The sequence below is a fragment of the Amphiura filiformis genome, chromosome 17 (genome assembly GCF_039555335.1).
Source record: "Amphiura filiformis chromosome 17, Afil_fr2py, whole genome shotgun sequence".
In the NCBI taxonomy this organism is placed as follows: domain Eukaryota; kingdom Metazoa; phylum Echinodermata; class Ophiuroidea; order Amphilepidida; family Amphiuridae; genus Amphiura; species Amphiura filiformis.
Window position 1 is genome coordinate 16,847,302 of NC_092644.1, and position 12,030 is coordinate 16,859,331.

Genomic DNA, 12,030 nt, shown 5'->3' on the forward strand with positions numbered 1-12,030 from the left:
CGTGTTTATATTTACATAGGTCTTGCTGATTTTAAGTTACGGCCAATAATATACGGTGTGTCATAAGAAAACCATTTTAACATGCTTGAAATTAAACTTACACAATTAATTTGATATTAATTTGTTACTTGTTATTGTTTTGGATTAATATAAATGTCACTTAGCAATTTATTTGAAGTTGTTGTCTTTTTATGGTCGATAACCTCCGAAAGTCTGCAAACCTCTGTTATTGTTGTTTATCCATTGAAAATCAAGGTTTGCACACCTTTAAATCTGCCATAACATACAAAATTAGCTCTAAAATTCTAGAACAACGGCCGACATATTTTTTTCGCTGCAATGAGCCTTAAGGTTCATTGCAGCTAGTAGCCCAAAGGCAAATAAACAGAGGGGGTACTTCCATATTGAGGTTATGCTCCAGGGGAAGTCGGAACGGACTTTCGACACACGGTATATATCAAAACGAAAGTGTTTTGCGTTTTCCTCCTCCCGAAAAAATCATGACATGTGATAGAAATGATACCCCATACATCATGTACATCAAGCCTTGTGATACTATTCCTCTTGTGTGTCAGCTTTATTTTTCTTAATATTTGAGTGCAACAAGCGCTAGGTAATGCTCCCCTCCGACTCGCTTTATAAACGAATTTTAAACTATCTAACACTCAAAGGGGGGTCCAAACGGAAATATCTCAAACATATTAATGAGCCTTTTGCTTTAAGGTTATTAATTATTTTAAACTGTTGTGATTTGGTAGTTCACAGCATCTTACGAATGGTAGTGAGCTTTGGCAAAAAGTGCATTGCTCAATTCATAGCGAGTGTGTAGAAGAATGAAAATATCACAGATATACTTTTATAGGTGCTGCGGTTCTTTAGTTACGTTGTAAAGAGGGCTGAAACAACACTTTTGTAAAACGTACATAACTCATTTACAACAATAAATTAAGCAAGTTTGCAAAGTATACGATTTGTAGAATGAACTTTTGCAAAACATCACGGTGTTGTTTTTTTGCAATAATATATTGATCTAGATAATGAAAATCAATTTTTAGGTTGCTTCGACCAACAATACCTCGTCTACCCTTAAAGGTCATTAATCAGAGCAGTATCACGTGGAGCGGCCCTGGTTTGAATAAGAAAGTTGTACTGTACTTAATCCATTCATTTTAGTATGGAATTAAGTATAGGGAAAGCCCACATTGCGAATTTTCAAATGCACATTCCATTTAGTCATCTTACTATAATTTGCCTTATGTTGCGTGTATGCGTGTATGTATGTATGTATGTATGTGTGTATGTGGGTAAAAGGCTCCGTCAGTTTTGATCCGAGCCTCGCCAAATTCGCACGGGGGATGCAGAAAAATACGGGGAGTGTCGTAAGCTACCTTCGGTCGAAATCGGAGGTCGAAGGTCAAAGGTCAAATTTTAAACTTGGTCCGATTGGGCTGTAATTCATACGGGAGATCAAGGAAAATATGGGAAGTGTCCTACGCTACCTTCGGTCGAAATCGGAGGTCGAAGGTCAAAGGTCAAATTTTGAACTTGGTCCGATTGGGCTGTAATTCATATGGCAGATCAAGGAAAATACGGGGAGTGTCCTACGCTACCTTCGGTCGAAATCGGAGGTCGAAGGTCAAAGGTCAAATTTTAAACTTGGTCCGATTGGGCTGTAATTCATATGGCAGATCAAGGAAAATACGGGGAGTGTCCTACGCTACCTTCGGTCGAAATCGGAGGTCGAAGGTCAAGGGTCAAATTTTAAACTTGGTCCGATTGGGCTGTAATTTATACGGGAGATAAAGGAAAATATGGGGAGTGTCCTAAGCTACTTTTGGTCGAAATTGGCGGTCGAAGGTCAAAGGTCAAATTTTAAACTTGGTCCGATTGGGCTGTAATTCATACAGGAGATCAAGGAAAATATGGGGAGTGTCCTACGCTACCTTCGGTCGAAATCGGAGGTCGAAGGTCAAAGGTCAATTTTTAATCTTGGTCCGATTGGGCTGTAATTTATACGAGAGATCAAGGAAAATATGGGGAGTGTCCTAAGCTACTTTCGGTCGAATGCGGGGATCACATTTGGTTGCGATCGGTAAAGGATTGGGCTCAAAATCCGCGAAAATGTGCATTTTCAAAAGTCAGTGACCATGGTATAAACAATTGCACTTGCTGCCTGTGTTCTATAAATAGCTCTGATGCATTCTGATTCATGTACTTGAACTTGGTAAAATCTATATTAAGCCAATGTCTTCCACTGTGGGTTTTGAAGGGTCAAAGGCTCCGTAGCATACGGCCATACGGGTATACCTCTAGTATTTATAAATTATCAAGTGGCGTAGCGACGGGGGAGGGGGCAAGAGGGGGGCACGTTCTCTGGACGCTACCCTTAGAGGGGGCTGAATCGACCTTAGAGGGGGCTGAAAGTCATAATTTTCGCGTGCGCTACGCGCGAATTTCAGCAGAGAATTGTTTCAGGAATGTGGGAGGTGGAGGGGCGCCATAATGTATCCTTAGCCCTGGTCGCCACAACCCCTAGCTACGCCACTGAAATTTTCACACTATTTTCGTTTACTTTCACGACCTACTTTACAGACATTCATAGACGGCCCCTTGCATCCTGTATTTATGTATATAGGATACGCTTCCAGAAATTTCAAAAGCGTAAATTCAGATTCATTTATCAAAAAAAACCTAGACTTTTATTACACGTGTCTTTACTACAATTCAAATATCCCGCCAATCTGATCAACTTGCAGAGGATAATATGTTGAAGTCTGCTTTGAAGACAAAGGTAATACTTGTTATTACATGTATCATCAGTACATTTCATCAGAGTTAGACCTACTCTCGAGTGAAGATAATGAGCAGTTGCGGAAACTTTTTATCCACCCCTCCTAAAATTTGAGCGAATTTTTCGGGCAATACACACATTTATTGGGCTCGCTAAGTGTTTTAAACTATTACGATATACTTTGTCTCGGCTTAAGTTCTAAACAAAAGTGAGATCTATGTGTGTACTGTGCTCAATCTATCCTATTTTGATATCAAACTTAACCTATCTTGTACCCAATTTTTACCCAGGCTGGTGGATACTGGATGGCTGTTATAGACCAGTACAGTGTAAACTTCCATAAACTGGTGTTTGCTTTAGCAGAGTGTGCCGGTCTTTGCTGGTTCTATGGACCGAAGAGATTCCTGAATGACATCAGGGCAATGATGGGAGACAAAGTAGTGGAGTCGAAAGGCTTCATCTTCTGGCCAATCTCCTGGGTTGTTATAACTCCTGGACTTATGTTGGTATGACATATTTTCTTATCACACGTCACGACTCATGAGCCAACCACGTTGTTACAGTGCATTGTGAATTTTGCGGGTTCTATGAGTATACATTTTTGCCCTTTGATACTATGTTTTTACGTTTCAAGAATTGGTCAAAATACAAAGAGAACACAAAATATTACAGTACTCAAGAAGTGAACGCAGAATGACACGTGGAATTGTTTTTCTTTGCAGTTTATCCTGGTCTTTAACTTTTTCAGTTGGACGGAGCCTCAATACAACGGACCATTTCCACCTTGGGGTCAAGCTATAGGTTGGATGATAATGCTTAGTTCGCTCATAGTTATTCCTATGGATTGGGCGTTCTTCATTTGGACTACGCCAGGCACCTATAAGGAGGTGAGTAGACTCATAGTTATTCCTATGGATGGGCTTTCTTCATTTAGACTACGCCAGGAACGTATATAGAGGTGAGTAGTACTCAAGGTATAGGTTGGATGATAATGCTTAGTTCACTCATAGTTATTCCTATGGATTGGGCTTTCTTCATTTGGACTACGCCAGGCACCTATAAGGAGGTGAGTAGACTCATAGTTATTCCTATGGATGGGCTTTCTTCATTTAGACTACGCCAGGAACGTATATGTGAGCATGGTGAGTAGTACTCAAGCTGTAGGTTGGATGATAATGCTTAGTTCGCTCATAGTTATTCCTATGGATTGGGCTTTCTTCATTTGGACTACGCCAGGCACCTATAAGGAGGTGAGTAGACTCATAGTTATTCCTATGGATGGGCTTTCTTCATTTAGACTACGCCAGGAACGTGTATAGAGGTGAGTAGTACTCAAGCTGTAGGTTGGATGATAATGCTTAGTTCACTCATAGTTATTCCTATGGATTGGGCTTTCTTCATTTGGACTACGCCAGGCACCTATAAGGAGGTGAGTAGACTCATAGTTATTCCTATGGATGGGCTTTCTTCATTTAGACTACGCCAGGAACGTATATGTGAGCATGGTGAGTAGTACTCAAGCTGTAGGTTGGATGATAATGCTTAGTTCGCTCATAGTTATTCCTATGGATTGGGCTTTCTTCATTTGGACTACGCCAGGCACCTATAAGGAGGTGAGTAGACTCATAGTTATTCCTATGGATGGGCTTTCTTCATTTAGACTACGCCAGGAACGTGTATAGAGGTGAGTAGTACTCAAGCTGTAGGTTGGATGATAATGCTTAGTTCACTCATAGTTATTCCTATGGATTGGGCTTTCTTCATTTGGACTACGCCAGGCACCTATAAGGAGGTGAGTAGACTCATAGTTATTCCTATGGATGGGCTTTCTTCATTTAGACTACGCCAGGAACGTGTATAGAGGTGAGTAGTACTCAAGCTGTAGGTTGGATGATAATGCTTAGTTCACTCATAGTTATTCCAATGGATTGGGCTTTCTTGAGTACAGAAATAAATCAAATACTGGATCTTACGTTTCGTTAACACGACGTTTCGTCCGAAACCATCGGACATCATCAGGTGACTGAATTAGGTCAATTGGTTACGTGGGAGACGTCGATCAATTCCTTTCAGTGCCTGGTCCCACGCGCGAGAGAGTTGAAAGCGTAGTCCTCCTGTTCTGTTCAGCGACGGGCTTTCGACTCTCTCCCAGACGGCTTCGCGCACACCCCTTTCAAACCAGCGATCCTCCTTGTCCAGAATGATGTCGTTTTCCGGATTAAAGGTATGTACCGTGTCTTTGTTGTGGGTGAAAACAGCCGAGTTCTGGGCTTCGTTAGAGCTAGTCCTGCGATGTTGGTCAATCCTAGCTCTAAGGGATTGTTTTGTTTCTCCGATATAAGAGTCCTTACAGTCCTTTTTCGCACATGAGATACCATAAACGACGTTGCTACGCAGTGGCGTAACTACGGGGGGGGGCAACATGCCCCGGCCGCCACCATTAGGGGGCGCCAAATTGACCAATTCAGTATCGATTCTGCGCCCCTCCAACCGATGAAAGTCAAAATTCTCGCGCTTCGCGCGCATTTCAGCACAAAATCAATTGAAAGAACATTTTAAGACCGATATTCAACTTCTAGTAACCAAAATTAGGTTGTATAGCCCTATTTTGTCCAAATTTTCGCGCGCTCCGCGTGCAATTGTTTCAAAAGAAGGGGGGCATTATGTATGTATCCTTAGCCCCTAGCTACGCCACTGCCCGCGTCTAATATATTCTCGGGGGGTAGGGGCACCAAGTTTGTTTCTTGCCCCGGGCGCTACCAACCCTAGTTACGCCACTGTTGCTTCGTTTATCCTTTGGAGGTTTCCCAGCAAACACAAAACGTTTTCGACATCATTTGCAAAAGGTTATAAAAGGTTGTAAGAAAACGTTTAAATGCCGGGTTATTATAAAGAGTATATTAAGGGTATAAAACGTTTTCATAACATTAAAAAACATTTCTTCATAATCAACTGCTCAGCAAACACAAAATGTTTTATAGAAAACGTTTAAATGTCGGGTTATATAAAGGGTATAAAAACGTTTTTATAACGTTCCAAAAACATTTTTTTAAACTTGATACAAAACATTCTAAACAGAATGTTATTTTGGGGTTGACAAAATATTTTGCGACAAATGTTTGCCCAAAATATTTGCAATAACGTTTTAAAAACGTTTTCATGACCATTATATAACCCGACATTTAAATGTTATTAAAACGTTTTGAAAAATACATTTTAAGAACATTTGCAAAAATGTTTGCAAAAATAGTTTACAATAACATTTTGAAAACATTTTAAAAATATTGTTGCAGTGTGTTTTCATACCAAACGTTTTAAAACGTTTTCATGACCTTTATATAACCCGACGTTTTTACCGAAACCAAAAGCCAAAATATAACTTATTTAAAATGTTTTTAAAACGTTTTTGTGTTTGCTGGGTTGTCTTTGACTAACTTGCCGCGGAGGGCGTTAGTGAGCTTAGATCGCCGTTTCTCACGTAATTTCCAGTATTTGATTTATTTCTGTACTCTTGATTAATAATCTACACCAAGATATTGGGCTTTCTTCATTTGGATTACACCAGGCACGTATAAGGAGGTGAGTAGTACTCAAGCTGTAGGTTGGATGATAATGCTTAGTTCACTCATAGTCATTCCTATAGATTGGGCTTTCTTCATTTGGACTACGCCAGGCACCTATAAGGAGGTGAGTAGTACTCAAGCTATAGGTTGGATGATATTAGCTGCTTTACAAAATCACTATCATGTTTTTCTATTATTCACCGTAACCGGACACTAACGAGTGAACTACCTTAAAATTCCGTCTACAAGCATATATATATGCCTCTAAACGAGGTTTTTTTGACACAAGAGACAAGAGGCAGACACTCTCAACAAAAACGTTATTTGGAGTTTGAACAACTATATTACTGATAAAGGCGGCTGTACAAACATGTATATTTGTAAGTCCAATCTATTGCAATGTTTATGAGAAGGGTATTGGCCTTTCATATCTTTCGTTAAAAAAAACCTCGTTTAGAGGCATATATGCTTCTAGACGGAATTCTACGGTATCTCTATAATGCCATTTTTTCCTTATTCATGGAATTTCCTTTAGTCCAAAGTTTGGTTAGGGGGGAATGAGAAGGCGAAAATTCTAGGGGCAACTGCCATAACATATGCATGCAAAAGAGTCCCTTTCCATTGTATTTCTTCTGTCCAAACTTACGCGAAATGGACTGCCTTGATCATTGATAATGTGGACAATTTATCTTGATTCTCCTTCTAATGGTGCAGACTTTTTCTTACCAGGAACTCCCTTCACCTATATACACCAAGAACCATGTTCGCATCTGGAAACACTGATCACATTATCTTGGCTAGTTTGATAGTTTTAGCAAACTTACAATGCATCAACAGTTTATCCAGCATTCATATCGTAATTATGTGGCTGGAAAGATCAAACTATAGAGGGCTTTAAATCAACTTACCATCATATTTTGCTCGATGTTATACGTAAAACAAATGGTTTAAAACAGACCAATTACCAGAAAAATGGGCGTGTTGCTCAGGACTTGCTCAATGCTAGTACGCCCATTACTGTTGCTAATACTATTTCTCATCCTCTATTTAATAGGACTACGTAACATCCGGTCCGTATGCCTACCGTTAAGTGTCGTAAGTGTTTTACCGCCCGGTGGTAACGCCCCTGGCATAAACATGATAAATGGCTGTTTAAATTGCACACAATTTTATTTGTCGCCCTCTATAGCCAGAGTAATACAAAGGAATGGCTTCTAATATTTAGGGTTCGTTAGTATGGATAACCCAATGAATTATGTTTACATCTGTTCATTTCTCTATCATATTTTAACATCATCGAAAACCCTATGTCTACATGTCTCACCGAATATTCACAATGTGGTGGGTGCAGTATATATGTTGCGGAGTCGTTCCGTAATGCGTAAGCTAGTATCGGTGTATTTTGTATCCGAACACAGTTTTGGCTAAACGTACCCATCGCAAACTTTTGTACCATATATAGTCTTAATGAAAATAGGCAACCTCCAACTTCCGAATTTAGGCGTAAATTGAAACTTATTGTGTTGCAATGCTTGTTTCCAGCGTCTTCAAGCCCTAATAAATCCACTACCTTCATGGGGACCAGCTTTACGCCATCATCGACAGGAAGCAGCCGATATCCACATGATGCATGGCACCGATTTTGGCGGGCAGGTGGACTACGTGAGAAAGAAAAAAGATTTGGAAAATGGACCAGAACCACCGCCACATGAAATGGTAAATCTAAATCCCATCCAAGAAGGTGAAGATGAAGAAGAGAAAATTATCGAAGAAGAGCCTGAAGAGAAGGAAGAAAAGAAGGATATGGTAAAGAAGAATACCTGGGAATGCTCGGAAGCAAACTTCTGATATTGCATTTTGTCAATCAATAATGTTAATTGACCTTTTCGGTAAATCCCATAAGCCTTTGCGAGTATATCTGAGATGTCGTCATCTGACGTCACGCCGACTTGCAATGCGCATTGCGCAGTAACGATGTTCGATAAACGATGTGCGCCGTCGGCGTGACGTCAAATGACTCAAATGTTCTCAGGTGTACTCGCAAAGGCTTATGGGGTTTACCAAAAAGGTCAATAGGTGTTAATCTTTGGTACTTTGTACTTTGTTTTTTTCAATACATTTTTATTTTTTGGTATATAGTTAGCCATCCCAGAAAGTGAAGACGATGAAAAAGAGAAAACTATCGAAGAAGAGCCTGAAGAGGACGAAGAAAAGAAGGACGTGGAAGAAAAGAAAGACTCAGATGCAAACTTCTGATATTGTATTTTGTCAATCCACTACTTAATGTGTTACTGCATGTATATAGCTGTTAATCTTTAGCACTGTGTCACTTACTATTATTTAATGAGTTTTGCAATGGTATAGTTAGCTTATGATTTGGTTTAATATTTAGTCTATATTAGCTTATATTTAACATTCACGCATTGCTCACACATTCAGGTTTTAAATAGATGGGTAACTAAACCCTATACTTAATCAATCTATAATGAAAGACAAAGATAAAGACAATTTATCGCGTCTGACGTCACCTGTCAATCAAACTCGAGCACGGTTTCCCAGCAAACACAAAACGTTTTCGACATCATTCGCAAAAGGTTATAAAAGGTTGTCAGAAAACGTTTAAATGTCGGGTTATATAAAGGGTATATTAAGAGTATAAAACGTTTTCATAACCTTAAAAAACATTTTTTGACAATCTACTGCTCAGCAAACAAAAATGTTTTACAGAAAACGTTTAAATGTCGGGTTATATAAAGGGTACAAAAACGTTTTAATCACATTCCAAAAACATTCTTGAAAACTTGATACAAAACATTCTAAACAGAATGTTATTTTGGGGTTGAAAAAATATTTTGCGAAAAATGTTTGCCCAAGATATTTTCAATAACGTTTTAAAAACGTTTTCATGACCTTTATATAACCCGACATTTAAATGTTATTAAAAGGTTTAAAGCAAAACATTTTAAGAACATTTCTGTGTTTGCTTGGTTCAAATATTTTAAGATAATGTTATTTAAGTATTGACAAAATAGTTTAAAATAACATTTTTGAAAACATTTAAAAATATTGTTGTAGTAGTGTGTTTTCATACAAAACGTTTTAAAACGTTATCATGACCTTTATATAACCCGACATTTTAATGTTATAAAACGTTTTTACCTAAACCAAAAGCCAAAATATAACTTATTTAAAACGTTTTTAAAACGTTTTTGTGTTTGCTGGGTTGTTTACAAGTGTCGTGATGATGACTTGCTGAACGCGGATTTATAACCGGGCGCCTTATTGTTAATTTTGCACCTTTCGATATGCAAACCATCTCAAAAGTTAGTTCTTTGTAGTAGGAAACTTTCTTTGGTGAAGGCACCATGTCGACAATGCCTAGAAAAGCTGCTTTTTGCCTTGTAAAAGTACGTAATTTTTCGCCATTTGCTGCTATTCCTTTTATCCGATCAGCACCAGATAGATCGGTCTTCCTTTTACGCGCTGATTAAGCTGTGTAAACCAAGGATCGTAATTGACAGTGACATCAGACGCGATAAATTGTTTTTATCTCTGTCTTTAATTATAGTCTTGCTCAGCAAGCCTAGTTGGGAGACTACTTAAAATGAGTCAGTCCGAACCACCGCTAGTCCGAATTTTAAGCTTACCTAACGCTAATACTTAAACCTAAATCTAACCCTAAACATAACCCTAACCCTATACATAACTATAACCATAACCCTAAACCTAACCCTAACCCTAAATCTAAAATTCGGACTAGCGGTGGTTCGGACTGACGGTGTTTCGGACTGACGGGGAGACCCCCTTAAAATTGCAAAATATATCGCAGTCAATATGGAACTTCTAAAAGATTCAAGATTCAAAGGCCAAGATACATCTCTTACCCTGTTACCTAAGGAACGAGTCATCCGAAATGGTACCAACAACTTTTAATTTGAATCGTTTTTCAAGACGAACAATTTGAGACTATTTTTATGAAAATTTGAACAATTTTAAGTTTTAGTCCCTGTGGAGTCCTAAAATTTGATTATGACCTTTTCGTTAATAACTCAAGAGCCATACATTGCAGATAGGTCAAACTATACTTTTTAAAATCTTTATGTCAGTAATAAAAACTTTTAACCTTGTTGAATCAAATTTGACATCTGTTGACCCCTTGGGACATTTTGTGACTTTATTAAACATAATTTATGGGCTTCTACGCATTTTTATGACTAGAGATGTCAATTTCATTTGCTTAACACATTTGGTCTAATTGCCAATTTAATTTCTTTTAAAGCTAACTGGAAAAGTTCATAGCATATTATTTGAAGATACGATTATATTGTAATTGTATAAGATTCCAATGCCGTGTCTTGTAATACAAGTACATTTTAAAGTACAATAATAAAGTATAATAAATTGCCGTTGATATGAAAATAGAACCTGTAATATATTGAAGGGCGTATTGGAAAATATTTGTTTTAATGTCTTTCAATAATTTGCGTTATAATTGAAGAGGCGATACCATTGATATAGTTAACTTCTGTACAATAATTGATATTTCTGACAATTTATAGAAGCCTTACCTTGCAACAAACTTTGATTCAAACCAGGACAATGGATTGACAGCGTTTATTGTTTCCTAAATGTTCAAACTAAAATAATCAATGCAGCAATTAATTACCTATTGTTTTAAGCTTGACTGTGGCAACTACCGAGGGATCAGCTTGCTTAGCCATGCAAGCAAAGTAATTACACTTATTCTACAACGCCGAATCATGAAAACAACTGAAGAAATCCTAGATTTAGACCAGGACGTTCAACCATAGACCAACTCTTCACCCTCAGGCAAATAGTTGAGAAGCATCTTGAAATGAGGAAGGCCCTTTTCTGTTGCTACATCGACTTCGAAAAAGCCTTCGACTCAGTGTGGCAGGAAGGACTTTGGAAGGCACTGTCTTGGCTTCTTTGGTTTCCCAAACAAAATCACCTGTCTCCTGAAAGCTCTCTACAAGAAATCTGCAAGTACTGTAAGAGTAAATGGGGAACTAACAGACTGGTTTACAACCTTGGTTGAAGTTCGCCAAGGATTTGTGATCTCACCTCAACTTTTTAACATCCTACTGGAGATGACTATGTTGTACGCCCTGCACGATACCAACATAGGACTAAACATCCAAGGACAAGTGGTGAACAACTTACAATTTGCAGACGACATTGCACTAATTGCTAACAGTGAATAAGACATCCAGAGACTGGTTAACCTCATTCATCAAAGCAGCTCAGCTTTTGGACTCAAAATAAATATCGCTAAAACAGAAATCCAGGCCATAAAGAGGACACCCATCTAAACATCACAATTAACAGTACCCAGCTTCTGCAGGTGGAGGAGTTTACATACCTGGGAGGAAAGATTACCCAAAAAGGATCCTGTTCAGAAGATATTAAACTTCGAATAGGCAAAGCCAGAGCTGTGTAGAGTATCTGGAGCGCCAAGGACAACACCAAGATTGAGCTATACAAGGTCCTTGTTTTGTCAATATTACTATACGGAGCAGAAACCTGGACATTGAAAAGTGAGGATGAGAATCGACTGCTCACTTTCGAGATGATGTGCCTTAGGAAGACAATGGGAGTAACACGGAGAGACGGGATCCGAAACACCACCATCCGCAAAACCCTGGGTATTGAGTT

At 38.6% G+C, this 12,030-nt stretch overlaps 1 protein-coding gene across 1 annotated transcript in view; it reads left to right on the forward strand.

Annotated features, from left to right (window-relative positions):
* LOC140137381 (sodium- and chloride-dependent glycine transporter 1-like) overlaps positions 1-9,273 on the forward strand; it is a 35,892-nt gene extending 26,619 nt beyond the window's left edge. Inside the window, exons 11-14 of the mRNA XM_072159018.1 lie at positions 3,082-3,297; positions 3,514-3,678; positions 7,897-8,070; positions 8,494-9,273. Of these exons, the coding sequence (XP_072015119.1) occupies positions 3,082-3,297; positions 3,514-3,678; positions 7,897-8,070; positions 8,494-8,610 (672 nt within the window). The 3' untranslated portion in view covers positions 8,611-9,273. The remainder of the gene's footprint in view (positions 1-3,081; positions 3,298-3,513; positions 3,679-7,896; positions 8,071-8,493) is intronic.
* Positions 9,274-12,030: the final 2,757 nt, after the last annotated feature.